Source organism: Aspergillus alliaceus, assembly GCF_009176365.1.
Source record: "Aspergillus alliaceus strain CBS 536.65 unplaced genomic scaffold BDW43scaffold_2, whole genome shotgun sequence".
NCBI classification, from domain to species: Eukaryota; Fungi; Ascomycota; class Eurotiomycetes; order Eurotiales; family Aspergillaceae; genus Aspergillus; species Aspergillus alliaceus.
The window spans coordinates 1,304,198-1,324,390 of NW_022474685.1; the positions used below are offsets into that span (position 1 = coordinate 1,304,198).

Sequence of the window (20,193 nt, forward strand, 5' to 3'; positions counted from 1 at the left end):
TTGATAACTCACACTAGACTTAAGCTCAGTTTGCGTCTTTGGTTTAGAACTCATGATACCTTCTATTTAACCTAACTGTTGTCGTGCGGTGAGCATTGGCTTATCATATTAACAGATCGCTGTGATCTATGGCTATGGGACAGGAGGAGCAGCAAGCCATTCACCCATTTTTTCGAAGAGGTCAATTCTCTCACCCATTGTTGTGTTCAAATATACTCATTTCCAGAAGACATAGGAGTACCAACAAGCGCTATCCCTCAAAGCGATGGGTTACTTCCTTCACATGATCTCCTGCATAATGGCAACCCATTCTCCCTAAACAAACAATCACCCAGCGATTATACCTCGCCATATCCCGTTTTCTATGAGATACCCTCCCAGACACACAATCAAGACGCTATGTTCGAGCATGACCTCAATTCACCCCGCAGGAAAAGGCGCAAAACCGATAAATCTAGCGATGCCAGTCACTCAGGGGGCTCTATTGTTAACTATATTACGACCAAAGTCCCCGGGTCAACCTCCAAAGGGCAAGCACCTTCGATCGACTATATACCTTCATCTGAAACAAACGATAACGCCACAGTGGTCGAAACTAGGTTCAACCCTCTTCCCTCTACGCCTTCACCTGAAATCCCAGCTCCCGCAGATGGCTCTCATGCAACTGATAGCCCTGCATTGAGCGAGGAAACGCCTAGAAGGTCCCCAAGGCAGAAAACCATCAAACTGAACCCTAACGGAAAGCTTCTGAGCTCGCCTGTCCCAGATAAAGTCGACGACAAATCCAAGAAAACGAAGGATAAGAGACGCGCTAGATCAGGACCGCAAAAACATGGAGGCGATAAGAGTAAAGTGGTGATTGTTAGATATGGAGACAAAGGTGGAACTGGAGAGGGTTTGGGAAAACTCATTGATGACATTATCAGTGGCCAGAGGAAACATAGCCCCCCAGTTAAGCACCAACCGCCTACTCGTCCTACGATCAAGAAGGACGAACCGTCGAAAGCTACTCATCCATTCTTCTTGAAGAAGGCTACGCGCAAACCGGATTCATTGCGACCTCACGCTAACAGCCAGGATTCTACGGCGGTAGATACAGGGCACAGGGGAGCCACGAGAGCTCCACTAACGCCTCACGGGACTTCAATTTCAAACCCAGGGGTCACTACAACAAACTTGTGTAACCCCTCTAAGCAGCGAGCCTCTAAGTTTCCAGAACCCATCCAGCCAGTATGGCCTCCACGAGACTTTGCCCACATTCGCGGAAGTCAGGAAGGGCCAAATCATTTCCAGTCCTCTTCAGACGTGGATCGAAAGAAGGCCAAGATGGCTGCTATTTGTGTTCAAGATAAAGAAAGTGTTCTTTCACAAGGGCTTTGTCAGGAACCCGCCAAGGTCTTGCGGATACCCGAAAGACACGTCGCTAGTGGTCACATACTACAAAGAGCAATATCCGCACAATTATCCCAGTATACTTTGTCGAACCCAGATAGTTATACTCTCAGTGATACATGTCATCCAGCTATTGCTAAACTATATACCTCTATACCAAACTCGATGGCTGCTTTCGACCGCGGAGACTGCGACAGTTGTGTCTGGACACAAAAGTATGCTCCGACATCAGCCGGGCAAGTCCTCCAGACTACAAGGGAAGCATCGATGTTGCGGGACTGGCTGAGATTCCTTAAGGTGTCCGCCGTTGATACCGGTAAAGCATCTAAAGATGGAGAGGAGAAACGAAGTCTGGACAAGAAGAATCGAAAGAAGCGCAAGAAAATAGAGAACCTAGATGGTTTCGTCGTTTCTAGTGCAGATGAGGCGTCTGAAATGGGTGAGATTGACGAGTCAGAGGAAGATGAGTTAGCCGGTGGCGTAACAGTCTCCTCGAAGAGAACAGTCATTCGGACTGGTGACCTGAATCTAGAAAAGGGGCGCGTGTCCAATGCAATCCTTTTAAGCGGTCCTTCGGGGAGTGGGAAGACTGCATCAATTTATGCGGCTGCAAAGGAGCTTGATTTCGAAGTGTTTGAGATCAATGCGGGCAGTCGTCGCGGTGCAAGGGACATTGTGGAGCGCGTTGGTGATATGACTCGCAATCATCTCGTGCATAGCATGAATAGTAACGACGACAATCCCTGCCGTGAGCCCTCCGACAGTGATTCTCCGAAAATTGAAGCCGATGATCCAAAGCAAAACAAATTGATGGGATTCTTCAAGTCCACAGCTGTCAGTTCTACCAAGGATAAAATGGCTAAAGAACAAGGCTCCGAAAAACCAGTAGAGCAGAAACGAGCTCGGAGTCAGAAGCAATCTTTTATTCTTCTGGAGGAAGCAGACCTTCTCTTTGAGGAAGATAAGCAGTTCTGGTCGGGAGTTCTGACACTTATTAACCAATCGAAACGTCCAATAATAATAACCTGTAACGATGAGAGTTTACTGCCACTTGAAGACATATCATTTCACGCTATTCTCAGATACCGCCCTCCACCCCAGCATCTGGCCGTTGATTATTGTCTTTTGCTCGCTGCGAATGAGGGCCATATGCTGAAACGTGAAGCAGTTAGCAGCCTCTTCACGAGCACTGGCAGAGACTTGCGTCGAACGATCACGGAACTAAACTTCTGGTGTCAGATGGCCATTGGCAGTGAGAAATCTGGCCTTGATTGGATCGTTGACAGATGGCCCCGAGGTTCAGATGTGGACGAAGATGGTCATCCACTCCGGGTGATCAGCGTCAACTCCTACGAACCGTTCATGGGTTGGTTTAGTCGTGACATGTTGATGAACGCTAGCTTGGATAGTGAGGTTGAGTTTCAACAAGAGGCCTTTTCTTGGTGGGGTCTCAGTTTGCAGGATGCGGAAAGGTTGTCGGATATGGACAGCGCGATGCTGTCGACACCGGCTGCGTCAAACCTAGAGAGGCTTGATAGACTACAGCATCAGTCCAACCTCATGAACATGAGAAGTACTCTTGATGTCCTAAGTCGGGACTGTTCAATTGATCTCCGATTGGTAAGTTTCAGTCATCTCCCGCCCCTGGCTTTCACCTTGTTAACTTCTAGCAGGATGCAGTGGACACTTCCCTCCCTCCAATGCCCGAGAAACACAGAGCGAACTACATTGACGGCTATCCACTCTTGCACGCCGATGTCATGCCCAATCACTCACCTCTATCTACAAGTATCGCAAGTACATTTGAGGTTTTGATAAGCAGAGTTTTCCGACCATGTTACGAAGGCGACGTCGAATCATCTCAAGCGGAAAAAGTCATGGTGAACATGACCAAGCCCAAGTCCACGGGCTCCCAACAAGTAGAGTTTGCACGAGCATTTGAGCCCGTCATGAGGGCGAATTATGTATTCCCTCTCCCAGCAGGACGGCTGAGCCCATCGTTTGAAAATGGACTACGACCTATCACTGAAGACTTGGGTCCGTACGTGCGTGCGATCATGGCATTTGACCTCCGCCTTGAGCAGCACCGGCTACGACTAAGTGGGTTACTCTCACAGAATGGGCAAGGCTTGAAGAGGGCGCGGACGACAAGGGCAAGTCGAGCGGCACTCGAGGGTGGCAGTAAAGCCGAGACACGAAAAGAGCGATGGTTCCCTCCCGACGCCAATCCTTCTCTTATTCTCGCGACAGGTGAGAAAGAGTGGCAGGATCTACTCGTACAGAACGGTTATTTTACGGTGACATCTTGTGCGGAAGCCAACAGGGAAAGTGGTGACCCTGCCGTGGAGAGTTCTAGTGAGGGTGGAATTTAATATAGAGATATACCCTAAGGGAATTTTTCTCTCTTCTTGGTTGGAAGTTACGATATGAGAGATGTATTTATTAGAAGCTATCAGATATATATCCATGAAAGACAAAAATTCAAACGTGACAAATTGAAAGTACAAATCACAAGGTCAATTGCACCCAAAGTATGGGCAGTATATGTTAGTGGCCCAAAGTTGCTTAGTGCCGTTTAATATATCTAAAGTGGACTGTCAGGTCAAGCTGAGCCCAAGAGCTTCTCCGCGCCTCTCACTTCCAAGAACTGACAGCTGCAGCTTCTCAACTCCTTTCCGTTCAAGGGAGAGCCGGAATGTTTTCCTAATTCTAATGTGTTTTTATTTTCAGATTTAACCCTCATCCCTGCTCGGCTGCATTATCAGTCCTTGGTATTGAGGTCGTTCCAACTGTGGGTTGGCTGTTGGTGTTTGGTCCCATCGCATCATCACCTACCTTATCTCTCCCGCCTCCGACCGAGCTCCGCTCTAATAACGGAATACCCTTAGATCAACACCTCTTTTCGCCGACACTTCTCCTCCTAGACCTCTATGTCCTTGTTCGGCACATCTCCCGAGGACTCCTCGGCAGGTAATTCAGCCCATCAGTCCAAGACTTCGCTGTTCGCGGATGAACCCTCCTTTGGTGCCGGTAGTGGTGCCAACTTGGGCTCTTCCTCCCTCTTCGCCGACGATGACGACCTGGGCTCCAACTCGCCTTGGAATAGCAATACCAACAAGAGAACTGCCAGGCATAAGCTTGTGAGGACTTTACTTTCCGACTCGGACGTCCCTGAGAGTTATATCGATGCCTACGACCTAGTCCTCAGTGCGGGCGATCGCGTTGGCGCCGGTATTGGATTGACTTCGGTCAGGGAAACTCTTTCCGGCGGCGGAATCAGTGCCTCTGACCAGGAAAAAATCCTCAATATTGTTGTTTCGGGTGATATTGATAGCACAACCGGTCTGGGACGTGGCGAGTTCAATGTTCTTCTAGCACTCGTGGGTCTGGCGCAAGAAGGGGAAGATCTTACATTGGACGCAGTGGATGATCGGCGCAAGAGTAAGAACAAGTACCCTTCAATCGCGATCTCTGAATTATATTCTTAATGCAACTATAGAACTCCCAATTCCGAAGAGCTCATACTTTGAGGCGTTGCGCGCAAAACAGGAACCCAGCACCCCTGTGCCGTCGCAGGAACGGCCTGTCACACCGCCTCGCTCTGCGACGCCTCAGCAAGCTCCGAACTCGACTCATTCGCGGCGGTCACGAAGGGATTCGATACCGGGCTTGGAGTCTGACCCGTGGGGTAGTCCAGAACTCCACCGTGGCCATGCCCATGCGCAACTCGAATCCGATCATCCTGTGTTGAACGGCTATGGAAGTGTTCGGTCCGCTACTAATGCCTGGTCGAGCCGAGCCGGTGAAGAACACAATCAGATTGAAAGTTCGAACAGCAACCGTGCGAGCGGTCTAACAGACACTGCGCCTTCCCATGGCTCAGGATTTGGATGGGGCGGGAATTTTGGTAATACATCGAGTGATGGTGGGCTTGGAGAAGCAGCTCGAGCTGGACTCGGAGGATTTGGTCCTCCCAGTAGTGACCACGGCGATTCCAATCCCCGGCGGCGGTCACTGGGGATTGATAGAGTAGCAAGCCCACCGGTGGAAGAAGTTGTGACAGTGACGCTACTGCCGGAAAAAGAAGGGATGTTCATGTTTCAACATCGCAATTATGAAGTAAGGTCCGCCCGTCGAGGGAGCACAGTGGTTCGGCGATACAGCGATTTTGTCTGGCTGTTGGATTGTCTTCACAAACGATATCCGTTCCGACAGCTACCTCTTCTTCCACCGAAGAGACTTTCAGGTATGTCAAGGCAAAAGCTTTCTACAATAAGCTTACTCACCTTTTTCCGCAAATCTAAGTCAATGGCACTCACCTTGCAGCGGATTCCAATGCATTCCTCGAAAAGCGTCGCCGTGGACTCGTTCGATTTACCAATGCCCTTGTTCGCCACCCAGTCCTTAGTCAAGAGCAACTCGTGATCATGTTTCTGACTGTCCCTACTGTATGCGACATGACAGCTCCCAAGAAGAATCCCCTTTGCAACTCATATTAACTTGATATTAGGAACTATCTGTGTGGCGTAAACAAGCTACGATATCGGTGCAAGACGAATTTACCGGCCGAGCCCTTCCTCCTGATCTGGAAGACTCTCTGCCTTCCACCCTTACGGACACATTAGATACTGTCAGGGGCGGCGTTAAGAGATCTGCAGAAATCTACATCAATCTGTGCACGTTACTTGAGCGGTTAGCCAAACGCAATGAGGGGCTTGCAGCCGACAACCTGCGGTTCTCGCTTGCCCTCCAATCCCTCACGGAGGTGACCCGAGACACATATGCGATTGACACCAACGATGTACCTTTACTTAATGAGGGTATCAAAGCTACAGCCAACCATCTCTCTGCCAGCCAGAGCTTGCTAGAGGATGAGGCGCGCGCGTGGGAAGAGGGTGTGTTGGAAGATTTGAAGCGCCAGCGAGATTGCCTTGTCTCTGTCCGGGAAATGTTCGATCGCCGAGACCGTTACGCGCGGAACAATATTCCTCAACTGGAAAGGCGCATTGAGAACAACGAGAGGAAGCTGCAGGATTTGCGGACTCGGCCCCAAGGCAGCGTCAAGCCCGGGGAGATTGAGAAGGTGGAGGAAGCAATTATCAAGGTATGCGAATTTGACTCTCTGATTCTCTTTCTTCTGTTTGTTTCCCTTTTTCTTTTCTTTCATTTCCATATCTTTCTTATCATTTATGACTTATCTACTCACATCGCATTTGTCGGAACTGCAGGACAAGGAGTCGATTGTACAACAACATGCCCGCGGGGTGTTCATTAAGGAGTGCATCCGAGACGAAATCGTATATTTCCAGCAAAGCCAGTATCATATTAGCCGACTTCACCAGGACTGGAGTCAAGAGCGGGTCAAGTATGCCGAGCTGCAGGCAGATAATTGGCGGTCGTTGAGTGACCAGGTTGAAGGCATGCCCTTGGGTGACTGAAAAGAAGGGTTTCTTTGTATGTATCAATGCAAGTTGCTAGTCTAGACGTGTGGACTATTTGACATTTTCCTTTTTTTTTTTCATTTTCGTTGCGTGTCTCTGTGTATGTGTTCATTTTCTCTGTGCCGCCGTGAGCGCGCGGGAGAGTTTGTACTGTCTTTAGCCTGATCTTTCTGAAGCGGTTATTTTGAGATGTATCCTGTTCCCCCTCTTTTGCAGAATTTTTCTTGTTTGATCGTCTCTTCATGTTCCCGGGGATGGTCGGGATGATGATTGATACCTATACTTTGGAACGTGGTTGGGCTGCTCGTTGGGAGTTGAAACATAACACGATACATCAACCAGGTTGACGGAACCGGGTACACAGTAATCTGACAGATCCAGACTGGGATTACTTTAGTACTGTGGTACATGATGTACATCCCAAATAGACATAGACATCTGCAAGGTGTATTGCGTGTGACTGCTTCGGCAAATCTCATCCGGTCAACGAAAGCCAACACGAGTGGGGACCCCACTGCGGAATCCGTGCTCCAATCACAAGATGAGAAAATGTGCTTGGCAGCCTTGCAAGGCTGGGCATGGGGAGCTTCCAAATGTACGGCAAAAGGGTTGCGAAAGTAACCATGGATGGTGGGGGGTGTTTGGTGGAGATTGCTACGCAAAAGGAAAATGTTTTACAAAATCATTTAATCTAGATATACAACTTGTTAGCTCTTCTTTTTTCTTTTCATTTTTTCAGAGCCTTTTACAACCTATTGCAGTACTTACTTCCGCACAACGTCCTGTAAAGATGCTTTAGCGTGGGATCTCACAGGTACTTACTGTTAGTGAACGCCATGTGGTGAACTCTGGAGTTAATAAAGGAGAATGACGATATCTGCAGATCGATGTATCACTACTAGGGGACGCTATCGACTAGACTAAAATCATTCGGGGCCCTTGAACACGTACTGCAGATGTCAATCACTGACTTCCAACTCCTCAAGGCAGGTATATAGAGAGAGGTGAGGTAGATAAGTAGAAGAAGGTATGTAGTACTTCGAGGCATTGGAGTTGGACATACATACCGGTATATACGTAAGTAATCTATGAGGTCCATATTTCGATCGGTATCATACCGGTAATCTTTCCAGACGGTGGAGTGCGTCCGCCCGCCAAGGCCGACAATTGTTCGCTCCGCGAGTGACCCGGTGGGCCCGTGACTTGCCAATCCCCGCCGGCATCTCCATGCTGCCGCGTATCTGATTTGCCTTTGGCCCTGCTATCTTTGCCGCCCAGAGCTGAGGATCTTCCCACGCTTTCCAGAACTGTGAGAAGTAATACACACCCAAGACATTATTACCTTCCCCCAGATCAAATCAAGCGCCAGGATGATGGTCTTGGCTTGGGCCACGGTCTTGGTCTTTGTTTCTTGAATTTTCACTACCTCGTTCTCATTCAGTGCCCAGAGACTTGTCCGGCCTCTGGTCGCTTCTTGTCCTCGCTTGTCCTCCGCTTGTCTTATCTTTTCTTGTCCCGCTTTCTTTTCTCTCTGTACCTGTTCCTTCGAATCATTTTCCTCCCTTCTTTCCCAGAAGCTATCTCATCGACCCTGGGGCTGATAGGTCTTATTGAAGAACACCAGCTTTCTGCTCTGCCGGAGTCCCAATTGCCCAATCTGGTAAGTTGTCCTCTCCAATCAAACGGTTTCTTTCTTTCACTTGGCGTTCGCGCCAAAACTCTGGTTCCTACCCTTTCTCTATTATTTTCTGGTCAATTCTGCTTTCTTAATTTTCTGCCCAATCGCATGTACTCGCTCAACTAAGCATTTTCTCCCTTACAGGACACAGCAGGGGAAGGGACGCTCAACAGCCTCATCCGTCATCGCTTCGGACTTAAAACACCCCTCCCCGAGTTATGCCGAGAACGTCGAACTTAGCATCACACGAGGCGCAATTCAAATTTTTGATTACCTCACAGTCCAATCGGTCGGAGCATCCCTGCGATTGGCCCTTTTTTAGTAAAATCTAAAAGGGACACCGAAGAATTGCGGGAGGAAACGGACACGGGTTGCGGAGGAACATAGACGGTCGCGCTCGCGGTTCCCTCGACCTTTTCATACATTATGGCGTGGGATCACTTAGATATCGATAGGCCGCATTTGGCATACATGATTCTGGGTGGCTTCACCGGCCTATTCATGCTTTGTTCCCTCTTTGTGAAGGAGAAACTGTACATTGGTGAGGCAACCGTTGCTACGCTTTGCGGTATCATCTTTGGGCCTCATGCGGCCAATCTCTTCAACCCCCATGAATGGGGCAACGTTGACAAGATCACTCTCGAGTGCTCGCGGATTGTCCTGGTTGTTCAGTGTTTCGCTGTCGGTGTCGAATTGCCCAAGTCCTACATGAATCGCCACTGGAAGTCTGTCTTCCTACTGCTGGTGCCAGTCATGACTTGGGGTTGGCTTATCACTAGCTTGTTCATCTGGTGGATGGTCCCTCCCCTTAGTTGGCTTGAAAGTCTTGTATGCGCTGCCTGCGTGACCGCCACTGATCCCGTGCTTGCATCGTCAGTCGTCGGTAAAGGTAAATTCGCTAAGCGTGTGCCCAAGCATTTGCGAGACCTATTGTCGGCTGAGTCTGGCTGCAACGACGGTATGGCGTTCCCCTTTATTTACCTGTCATTCTACATTTTACGGTACCGTCCGGACGCAGGAAAAGTGACCCTGCACTGGTTCTGCGTCACGATCCTGTACGAATGTATCTTCGGCGCATTCTACGGTTTCATGATTGGTTATGCGGCCCGTCATTCGATCAAGTTTGCCGAACGCAAGGGGCTGATCGATCGCGAAAGCTTTCTGGTCTTTTACTTCGTGTTGGCGGTCTTTTGCGCCGGCTCCGGCAGCTTGTTGGGCATGGACGACCTTTTGATAGGTTTCTCGGCGGGAGTGGGTTTCAGTAACGATGGATGGTTCACCGAAAAGACGGAAGAGTCTCACGTATCCAACGTTATTGATCTTTTGCTGAATTTGGCGTACTTCGTGTACTTCGGGTCTATCATTCCCTGGGAAAATTACAATGCCCCGGAACTCGGCCTTGTCCCGTGGAGACTTGTAGTGATCGCCATCTTGGTTATCTTTTTCCGCCGAATCCCGATCATGTTGATATTGAAACCAATCATACCGGATGTGAAAACTTGGCGTGAGGCTCTCTTTGCTGGTCACTTCGGACCTATTGGTGTCGGTGCCATCTTTGCTGCCATCCTAGCTCGAGCTGAATTAGAGACGGATAGCACGCAGCCCCTCACGGAGGCGGAGCTACCGAAAGTGGGTACGGCCGATTATTATATCGTGCAACTCATCTGGCCTATCACGACCTTTATGGTCATATCCTCCATTTTAGTCCATGGCTCATCAATTGCCGTGTTTACGCTCGGTAAGCGCATCAACACCTTGACCATCACGCTGTCCTACACCACTGCGAATGACGAGGGCCCGTCTTGGATGAATCGTCTGCCTCGAGTTCAATCTATAGCTAAAGGCTCCATGTCTTTCCGAAAACCGGATGATATGGACGCGTCTTCCAATGAACAGGAGTATCCTCCTGGCACCCTTCCTCCCGTCGGCGTGCCTGGTAACTTCCTGCGCCGGGTTCGGGACGACGATACGGAGTCGCCTAATAGTAGAACCCCCAGTCGGAGGCCCCAGAGACGGCGTCGACATGCTTCCGGCGCCGGTGGTCCTATCAGCCAGTCAGCGATTGCGCCCCAACGGCCCATAGAGACTGAAGATGCAGAGGAGCAAGAGGAACGAGACAATATCGAACGAGAAGGTTCGCCGCCGTCCAAGGAGCGGGATCAATTTGGACGAGAACCGGTTATGGAGGTCTATCTGGAAGGGCATCACATGGTCATCGAGGATGAAGAAGGAAATGTCCTGAAGACAGAAGATATCAGTCACATATCGCCCGAGGAGCGACAGCGACACATTGAAGAACAGCGTGACAAGTTGCTGCAGGAGAAGAGGGGAGAATTTGCCAAGTCTAGGAGCCAGCCACACGCAAAGAACGAAGGAGAAGAGGTTGAACAAGCTTTAGAAGAGAAAGCCGGTCACCCGCTCGAAAAGGCTCGCAAGCGTTTCGGCCAGTTGATCGGCTTTGGAAAGGGCCGCGCCCAAGACCCAGAGGCGCAAGAAGCTGAAAATGCTGCCGAGAAGAAGCAGCAGGCTGCTGTTGACAAGAATACCAAGGGCAAGTCTCGCTCGGCCCACGCATATCAGTTTGGCAATACCATCATCGTGGAGGATGAAGATGGAGAGGTGATCAAGAAGTACTCTATCCCTTCAACAGACAAGCCTGAGACAGGAGCACCCGTTCGGCGTAGATTGAACCGCATGGGAACCTGGCTCGGCATGGAAGGTGAAGGAGAGCCGTCGCAGACAGAGAAGAAGGCAGCCGAAGATGACTGGCTGGCGGACGACGGTCTTCGATTCACCGTGGCCGACGATGACAACATTGGTAAGAAGGGTATCAGCCACAAGAGCGGTCGCAGAATGAACAAGCATGAATTTGTCCAGCAGCTCCGCAACCTTGGTCCCAAGGCTCGCCGTGATTTGGTGGAAGAGACAGATGCTCCACAGCATGTCAAGGACGTTGCCCGGGGTGAAGCTCGAGAAGCAGAGAATAAGGAATCCCTTTCTGGCGGCTCTGCCGAAGACAAACAGCGTCAAGCGGCACCTGCCCGACCTGCATCGGTCTCTAGCAGTGAAAGCGACCGGTCTGACCTGGGAGTTCCTGGTGACAACATAGCCGCGTCGTTGGCCCGGTTCACCCGTGGCACAGCCGCCGAGGAGCGTCGCAGTACTCTTGACCCTTCTCCCCATCCTCGGTCACGCAGAGACTCGGAAGATGACGGTACTGCGCGTGTTCCCCCAGCTCAACTCAGAGAAGCAGCTGGTCTGTCGCGTCCACCTCAGCAAATTGATGACGACACGGGCGAGACACCTGCTGAGCGTCGTCGTCGTCTCGCTGCTCTCGGTGAACTGAACTCGGACGATTCCGATGGGTCGGATGGTGCAGTCGAATCCGACAGCGAGGACAATCTAGGGTTCCGCCGAGTAGGCAGCAAGGTCCAGTTTGTTGAGGGACCGAAGCCCTCTGAGGGTGGAAATGGAAGCAGCCCCAACCCAGAAAACGGTTCAAGTTCCTCAAGCTCGCGAGCTGACCAGGGACATCAGCGATCCATCTCTTGGGGAGGAGAAAAAGGACGGGAGGTCTAAAGAAAACCGAACAACGCACACAAACCCACACCCAGAGAGAGAGAAAAAGAAACAAAAGAACACGAGACCTGCATAGTGCTAATGAATTTTCAAAGCAAGATAAGAAAAGAAGGGAAAAATAGAATGGGCCGAGGGTGGGGACAGACAATTGCGGTGTGTCAAGCGATTAAACAGGCAGCAAAGCAATCGAAACAACCATTCTAAAAGTCTGGTTGGTTGACTTTTTTTCCCCTCTTTCTTTTCTTTGCTTTTCTTCTTGTTCTGCATTATTGAGCGCCTGTTACATGTGTTATGTTTGTCTTTTAATGCTGTGTATAGAGGCTTCCTGATTCCGTGTAACTTATTCAACCTAGTAGTAAACCACTTTATATACGCCAGAATAGTACCCCTACTGTTTTAATTCATTCACAGATTTACTCTTGTGTTCCACTCATAGTGGAATGGTCCACGAAGTATAGCCAGTAAACCGTTGGGGAGCCATTCCCCTTGATTAAAATTTTCAATCCTCGAATATCACCTCTGAAGACCCAACCCTAGAAGATCTCAAATCTTAGCCAGGATATTACCAACCTCAGTCATAACATACCCAGCTACCACTCCTCATTATTACTGCTGAATCAAATTGAACTGTTCAGATGCCCAATATAATTACTTCATTGGCTGTTTTACCCTAGTTGCGGTCGTTTACAACTGCTATCTACCTCTTCAGTTCTGCGGGCAACTGCGTAGATACTATAGGTATGTATACATGAATCTAGATGAAAAGGAAGAGGAAGGCCTGCCACGTAATTGGGGTTACACTCCAAGTTATCTTTATCATGCTACCTAGACAAGGAGGGTTTGTAATCCTTAGTCTCCCCCATTGCCCATCTCCTCGGCTTCAAATGCAGGCGTTCATCCATCCCTGTCGAGCCTTCATGATTAGCAATGAACTAGCTGTTTTCTTCTCGACAAATTGCCCTGTGCGCCTAGATTTTCTCTATACCATAGAAGCAAAAATGGGTTCGTCCGTCGCCCTTTCGCAGCGGTCCCGCCGGTCTGGGGGTGATGAACAGCCTGTCAATGTCACGACGGGTGCCGTAGACGAGGCAACTACCGTGGAACCGATCCCAGATGGCGGGTACGGATGGGTGGTCATCTTCGTCTGCTTCATCTATACCTTCTGGCAGAACGCCTGGACTGGGTCATGGGGCATCCTCCAAGTCGCCTTGCTCGAGTCGACCTTGCGCAACTCCACATCAAGCACCGTTTCCTTCACTGGATCTCTCGGTATCGCCCTTTCCTGTGCCCTGGGAATCTTCACCATGCGTCTCGCCCGCACCATAGGCGCCCGCTGGACCAGCTAGATTGGCATCCTGCTCTACAGCATCAGCAACATCACCAGCGCCTGGGCCGTATCCAACGTCGGCGGCCTCTTCATCACCTGCGGATTCACCTACGGCCTTGGTACCTGTCTCATATACACCATGTCCAACTCCCTGCCCATCCAATGGCTTAGCACCAAGCTCGGCACCGTCAACGGCATCGGCGCAACCGTCATGGCCATCGTTACCGGCCTGCTCACCCAGAGCCTCGGCATAGCCTGGACGTTCCGCATCTTCGGCCTCCTCTCCCAAGCCACCGGCATCCCAGTAGCCTTCCTCACCCAGAAACCCCGAAACAGGCACCTTTCATAATCGACCCCTCCCTCTTCAACGACCTCGCCTTCTCGTCCCTCTTCGCTGCAGGCATAGTAGGTGTCTTCTCTATCTACGCTCCCCCTTTCTTCCTCCCCGCCATCACTCACTCCCTCGGCTTCTCCCCTTGCATCTCCGCCGCCGCCGTCGCCTGCTTCAACGCCTGCATGGTCATTGGCCGCCTCTCCTCCGGCTTCGCCTGCGATTCCTGCGGTAGCATGAACATCCTCCTCCTCGCCATAGCCCTCAATACATTCTCCATGTTCGCCATCTGGTCCGTCGCCTCTACCCTCCCCATCCTGATCGTCTCCGCCGTGCTGAACGGCCTAGCCAACGGCGCCTTCTTCGTCGCCCTCCCCGCCGCCGTCGGCAGGCTTGCGGGCGCACGCCGCGGCGCAGGCGCAGTGAGTATTATGCTTACGGGGTGGACGCCCGGCTTGCTAGTCGGGAGTCCTATTGCCGGGGTCTTGATCGATGCTACGGGGGCGGGCAGTTCGGGGTCCATTAGGGCATATAGTCAGGCGATTTTTTACGGGGACGGGACGGCGCTGCTTTCGCTGGGGTTTGTGGTGGCTGCGAGTTGTGTGTTTATAGGAAGGTTGTTGTGAAGTTGTAGGCTTTTTTTTTGGTAGGGTTGGGATGGTTGGATGTGGATGTGGATGTGAGGTTGTAATGGGGATGATCTGATCTGGGTAATTTGCCCGAGCATGACTTCTAGGCTGAATACATCTTGTCCATATGCATATGTAGAGTACATATCATATCAACCAACTAGGGTAGAAAATTCTATCTAGTGCTAATTAGTACTGTTCTGTACTTGCTTAATTAGTATGGGGTGGATTTACTGCTGTAGGAGTTAGTTACTCCCTCCAGACTGTACTACTCAGAAGTGCTTAGTATATACTATACATATTGAATTTTCTTCATGCTTCGCCATTGATTGAATTACTAAGGAATACAGCAGTAGCAGCGCTATAATAAGCGGACTGGAGACGAAAGACCGAGTAAGATCTAGTGTCTTTCTTTAGGCTGTCGTCCGCTTCGTCCTCTTTTTGTCTTTTTGGAACTATTTAATGTTTTCTCTTCAATGTCCAATTATAACGTTCTATAATTGATGGCCTTGGCATCGTCGTACGGTCAAACGAGGAAGGTTAGTTTGTGAGATAGAGGCTCGATCTCTCCCCTATAGGAAGTATCTGTATACATCACAAAGGATATGTTGTGTACCACGATCCTCGGGAAATATGAAACACGGGATACTTATTAATACCTGCACGGTATTTCTTTAGGGGGTGCAGGGGTTTTAAGATACCTGGGAAATCTTGATCAGGGGTCCCGGTCCAATGATATTTCATATATGATGGGATATAATATGGAATGATATGATAGTACATCAAAAGTCCCTGCATGCATCTTGTTTTTCCACGAAACAAGGATGATCCAACGGATCAGAAAAGAGGAAAGAGCAACGCTAAGAGTAAGCCACAGGTGAAGCGAAGCGAATATGTGAATAGAATAATATAGTTAAAGTTTATCCAGAGAAAGGAAGAAGAGATAAGTGAAGATAGATATAGGATCCAAACACACAAGCAAAGAAAAACAGATTACCGCGCTGAAGTCTTTTGCTTTTTCCGATCCTCGATGGCCCCCCAAACACCAAACACCATGTGAACAAGAAATTCCCAAGCCAAAGGTAAAGATTAGTGTTCCGTAAAATGAAAAAGAAGAAGTAAAGATGAAACGTGATCGCTTGGAAAGGGGTATCTCAAGCAACAGAGAATAATGTCACGGATCTTGTTCAAGGTTGTCCCACGAAGCCCATGGCAGGGCTAGATCACAGCACCCCGCCAGGTAGATTGATCTGTGCCTGCCGATTCTCAAATCCAGCGCTGTTGGGCATGGGATTTACCGGCGGATAGCCACTTTCCACCGGGTGTTGCAGTTGTTTGCGTAACATGAACATGGGTTTCCGCCCCTCCTTTTCTAGCTGCTTGAAGAGAATGAGTGGCCGCTCCTCCAGACCCAGACAGCGTTCTTGATCCCCGTACACAATATACAGTGCATATTGCTTCCAATCGGCATTGATATTGTACTTCTTCAGGGCAGCCGGAAGAACCTTATGGCAAGGATCGTCCATGGAGACACGGAAGGATTTGAATATCTCCACGCTCGGTGGGTCATTACCAGCTCGAGAATCTGACCGAGTCGGAACGTCTGGACGCGTTGCTTGGGTCGGTGTAGGGTTTAAGCGCTCACGGGTCTGGGCAGATAGAGGTTCGTCGTGGTGCTCGTAGGGGCTGCGGCTTGTGTTGGGGGTCGGTTGATTATATGACCGGGAGGCTAGGGTCTGCGTTGCGGCATAATGAACGCCCGGAGAGGTGGGGGATGGAATGCCCGGCGACAGCTGTGACTTTCCATTCACGTAGTGCGCCGATGACGGATCTAACACGCTACTCTCTGGGTACATACGGCCCTCGTGGATCGAGGGTGGGATGTGGGTGGGAGAATTGTTCTTGGGGGTGGTGCCTCCCGTGTGAAGCCTCTTGGAGAAGGTTCGGGCGATACTCGCTGAACGATCTAGGAGAGTAATCCCGGAGGAGGGCGAAGTAAGTGTTTGACTGTCATGATATCCATCCGGGGCCGATCCGGCCATGGATGTCGGCGGGGGCAACGGCTGCGAACGGTCCTTGGCCATTTTGAAAACCGGTAGAAGCTCCTCTCTCAGCCGGCGATAGTCGTCTGCCATCCGGCGCAACTCGGTCTCCACCGTGACAATACGCTCATCTCGCAATCGAATCGACTGAATTAGACGCGCAACATCCTCCTGTGACGCATTTTCGTTCATACTCTGATCCGCCGCTGACAAAAACAGATACATGTTAGCAAGACAGGACTGGAGACCACCAAGCAAATCCCGCCGCAAGTGAGTGGAGAAAACATACAGAGAGGAATATAGTGGTCTGTATCCAGCGGAATATCTTGCTTCACCTTCGTCTCATAGACACTTTTCAGGATCGTCAACCGATGTCCCACACTAGCAATCCCCATTTCCTTCAACTCGTCGTGTTTCAGGGCGATAAGCGCTTCTCCCACGATTTCGTTTTCTAAAAGTCATCAGTGGATGATTCTTTCCCGACTCCAGTTTCCCAACAACCCAACTCACCGAGGAAGGCTGGACAATATTGACGAAGGCCGAGGGCGGCCAGAAAGTGAGCACATTCTTCAGCTGTCCATTCGGTGATGATTGTCCTGGGGGATTTAGGGTGTTCGTCGGCATTCGCATATGTGGTCGGGGTCTGCTCGGAAGAGGGGAAGTCGGACTCGGAGGGGGACGCCTCGGAATCGAGATGGGGGGACGTGATGACACTGCGCTCGTACTCGTCGTCCGCATCAGAGTCGGCGTGATATGAGGTGTGGAGAGACATGGTGACGGCGGGCGATCCCTCGAGGAGCAGGGACCGACACGACGTAACGAAGGGGTCGGAGGAGACGTCGGCCCGGTGAGGGAGGACAGGACGGGAAGAGGTCGACGACGATAAATTCAGCTGTTGGTGCGCCTGAGATAAAACATTCACGATCGCAATCAGACGATCAAAATCAAAGAGGCCGTTGAACGAATCTCGAGAGAGAAAGTGTGCCGCATGGACGGGATGAATGGCGGCTACGGGCGGCTGGGGCAGAGAGATATCGAGATAGCGCCGGGCAGTGTCACAGAACCGAAACTAATCTCAGAATGCCGGAAACCTGACAGAAAGAATTCCCAAATTTATATGAAACAGAAAAAATGACAGAGGGAGAAGAAAAGGTAGATGGGAAGGAAAAGGAAAAAGAAAATGAAGGAGTTGGAGAGTCGTGACGGAGATTCGTTCGTCGTTAGGCCAGCGATGCAATGGAAGAAGAGATGGAGACTACAATCAGAGCGGGGAAGCTTTTAGTTGCTTTGGGGGGGGAACTGATCCTCTCCTGAATAGGAAGATTAGGGCACGAGAAATGTACTAAGAATGAAGCAGCAGTGCCGATTGGGAGATGCAAGAACAACAACAACAACAATAACAACAACAAAAACCAAGAGGATGAAACAAAAAAAGGTTGAGAGAGAGGGAAGCGAAAAGAGAAATAAAAAATGAAAAAGAAGAGAAAAATAGCTGGACGGTAAGTCCAAACCAAAAAAGAAATTAATTCAAATCAAATGGAAAAAGAATAGAATTGGAAAAAAAGAGCAAATGACCAAAAGATGCCAGAGAAAGAGCTCTTTTTGAGTTTGGCAACTGCGCTGCGAAATGAAAGGAAAAGGAAAAGCGCTGCTAAAGTTGGATCGCCGCACGTGATGCCGGTCTGGACTCTGGTATTTTCTTTAATTTTATTTTATTGTATTTATTTTATTTATTTCCTTCTCTCCATCTTCTATCGAATTTTTAATTAGACGGTTGAGATTGTATCTAAGACCTGATATACCCGAATCACTAGAAAATAATGATCTAATACTAGCCGTCACTATTAACTGAGAAACTTTTTAAATTAATAATCTTTTTTCTTTTTTAATCAGTTTCTTATATCTCCAAGAGACTATAACTAGGGGATGCAATGAATACATTTGGATGTTACCATTAATCTGGTTATACCAACTGTATTGGTGGACAATCTCGCATCCTTGCATCTGGATCTTCCCCAGCCATAGTCCGTATAAGTACGATGGTACCAGTCGGGCTCGTAAGGGATTACAGTCCTTACTATATATATTCGAATTACACTAGGATTGACTGATTTATCCACTGATCAGGTCACCCCCTCCTTCAATGATCAACAGTGTGTGCGTATATACATAGAAGACATACAGCGTTACACCACTTAAAGAGCAAAAGCGATATCAGCCCAGATTCAGGGGCAAGAACAGCAACAAATTAAATAGTTTAAAGTGTAAAAAAAAAAAAATTAAATAAATAAAAATAAAAAAAAAAACAATATCATCGTCGTCATTCTAATCGCTGAAGGAAGAGAAGCGAGGCAACTTCAGGAGAAAACCCCACAAGGCACCAAAAAAATTGAACTATTTCCTGCAGACAATGGATTGGACTACTGAGGGGAAAAAAATGAGAGAGAGTGCTGTCAAAATCCAATAGTGTCGGAGCGCCTAACGCTTTTGGCGGCTGGGAGGGTCCGAATGCTCCGCTGTCAGAATCCACCGTGACCTAAACTACTAAATCTTCCTTAAACCATTCCCGTCTAGACTTGACCATCCAGTCAATGGCATGAACAGATTATTGATCCTTACGGCGTGCTCCGGAGAGGTTGACGTATAGAGTAAGGAAGCAATCCGATCAGACTCAACTGCCCAGACTATTGAAAAAGAGAATTGATGGACGCAATCCTTCTAGCACTCGTCGTCAGCTACAGACCACTTGACATCAACCCTCGGGTACCACCGAGTAAATTCTCCACGCTTATAGGTCACTATGTATGGAAAGAGGGAATCCCTTGCGATCAAGGCCTGCCAGCCTTCCGCCGAGGACACGCAAACACCTGTTCAAGAGAGCCGTTACACTAATCGGTGGCTGTACATTGACCCGAGGAATGACTTTGGAACTATTTGACTTGCGTTTAATTAGTAACACGGACAAGGTCTTACCTTTTTTTTCTGTTGTCTTATTTTTTATTCTTCGTGGTCTCAGATAGTGGCGTATCCGTGCGCTTAGTGACTCGATTACTAGCATGCGATGCAACTACTGATGTACTCAATACTTACTCCTTTTTTTAGTATCATCCCACTTCCCGAGTCTCCGACATAGTTATAGTTATGCAAGTAATAGTTATGAAGGCATCTGTACCTACTTGTACCCTAGGCTATTGATTGGTAGCTGTTCCCCATAAGCGTAGTAATCTTGTGCTTTAGGGTATGGTTATATCCGAATGGTAACAATGTCACTTACTTAGTCCATACTTACAATGTACACCTATAACACCCACTTCAATCAACAGATCATAACACTAAGTAAATGTATATTTAATTCACTAGCATTACAAGAAAACAAAAGAGATAAAGAAAAGATAGACACAATATATACCCACTATCACCTACATAAAAATTACTAGTATCCAAGATTCTACCCATCCCATCTCCTACGTATGTACTTATATACACTCCAATCCAATACTCCGACAATAACACCATATATATTGATTGATTGATTATTTCACCCAATCCCCAAAACAACACAATCAAATAAAAGTCCCAGAACCAAAACCAATAACACATCCCCCTGAACCTAACCCTCCCAAAAAAGTGACACTCAAAAAAAAAAAAAAAAAAAATTGTAGCTCATGCCAAAACACACCCACCTTCCACGACTAAACAAAACCCTCGTCCGTCAAGTCGAAGTCGGTGCTCGTTCCCTTTCTACTCAACGAAGGCGCACCACCGCCGAACAAG

General features: G+C 49.0%; 4 protein-coding genes across 4 annotated transcripts; 3 read left to right on the top strand and 1 right to left on the bottom strand.

Moving 5' to 3' along the window:
• Positions 1 to 128: 128 nt before the first annotated feature.
• On the top strand, positions 129 to 6,830 carry mvp1 (sorting nexin Mvp1; the record flags this gene model as incomplete). The annotated part of the gene is made up of 13 exons (XM_032044225.1): positions 129 to 202; positions 336 to 951; positions 988 to 1,161; positions 1,198 to 1,267; positions 1,304 to 1,469; positions 1,506 to 1,591; positions 1,625 to 3,012; positions 3,066 to 3,734; positions 4,317 to 4,833; positions 4,892 to 5,638; positions 5,698 to 5,840; positions 5,903 to 6,496; positions 6,627 to 6,830. 13 exons carry the CDS (start codon positions 129 to 131, stop codon positions 6,828 to 6,830), a joined length of 5,448 nt encoding a protein of 1,815 aa, XP_031905989.1.
• Positions 6,831 to 8,435: 1,605 nt separating this feature from the next.
• On the top strand, positions 8,436 to 12,129 carry BDW43DRAFT_73826 (Na+/H+ antiporter Nha1). Its single transcript, XM_032050456.1, has one exon. The coding sequence runs from the start codon at positions 8,938 to 8,940 to the stop codon at positions 12,088 to 12,090; it is 3,153 nt and encodes a 1,050-aa protein (XP_031905990.1). The 5' UTR covers positions 8,436 to 8,937; the 3' UTR covers positions 12,091 to 12,129.
• A 959-nt stretch (positions 12,130 to 13,088) lies between these two features.
• Positions 13,089 to 15,258, top strand: BDW43DRAFT_319403 (major facilitator superfamily domain-containing protein; the record flags this gene model as incomplete). Its single annotated transcript, XM_032048908.1, has 4 exons — positions 13,089 to 13,337; positions 13,437 to 13,721; positions 13,754 to 14,328; positions 15,156 to 15,258. The coding sequence occupies 4 exons, from the start codon at positions 13,089 to 13,091 to the stop codon at positions 15,256 to 15,258; spliced, it is 1,212 nt and encodes a 403-aa protein (XP_031905991.1).
• A 129-nt stretch (positions 15,259 to 15,387) lies between these two features.
• Positions 15,388 to 17,568, bottom strand: BDW43DRAFT_73868 (adaptor protein STE50). The gene is made up of 3 exons (XM_032050457.1): positions 16,930 to 17,568; positions 16,709 to 16,870; positions 15,388 to 16,625 (listed from the first exon to the last, which is right to left on the bottom strand). The coding sequence occupies exons 1-3, from the start codon at positions 17,189 to 17,191 to the stop codon at positions 15,601 to 15,603; spliced, it is 1,449 nt and encodes a 482-aa protein (XP_031905992.1). The 5' UTR covers positions 17,192 to 17,568; the 3' UTR covers positions 15,388 to 15,600.
• Positions 17,569 to 20,193: the final 2,625 nt, after the last annotated feature.

Excerpts from the sequence above, each read along its gene's own strand:
- BDW43DRAFT_73868 (XM_032050457.1), bottom strand. The coding sequence starts at position 17,191 with ATGTCTCTCCACACCTCATATCACGCCGACTCTGATGCGGACGACGAG. Across the intron at positions 16,871-16,929 it reads ATATTGTCCAGCCTTCCTCG|AAAACGAAATCGTGGGAGAA; the intron begins GTGAGTTGGGTT and ends GATGACTTTTAG. Across the intron at positions 16,626-16,708 it reads AGACCACTATATTCCTCTCT|CGGCGGATCAGAGTATGAAC; the intron begins GTATGTTTTCTC and ends TGTTTTTGTCAG.
- BDW43DRAFT_73826 (XM_032050456.1), top strand. The coding sequence starts at position 8,938 with ATGGCGTGGGATCACTTAGATATCGATAGGCCGCATTTGGCATACATG.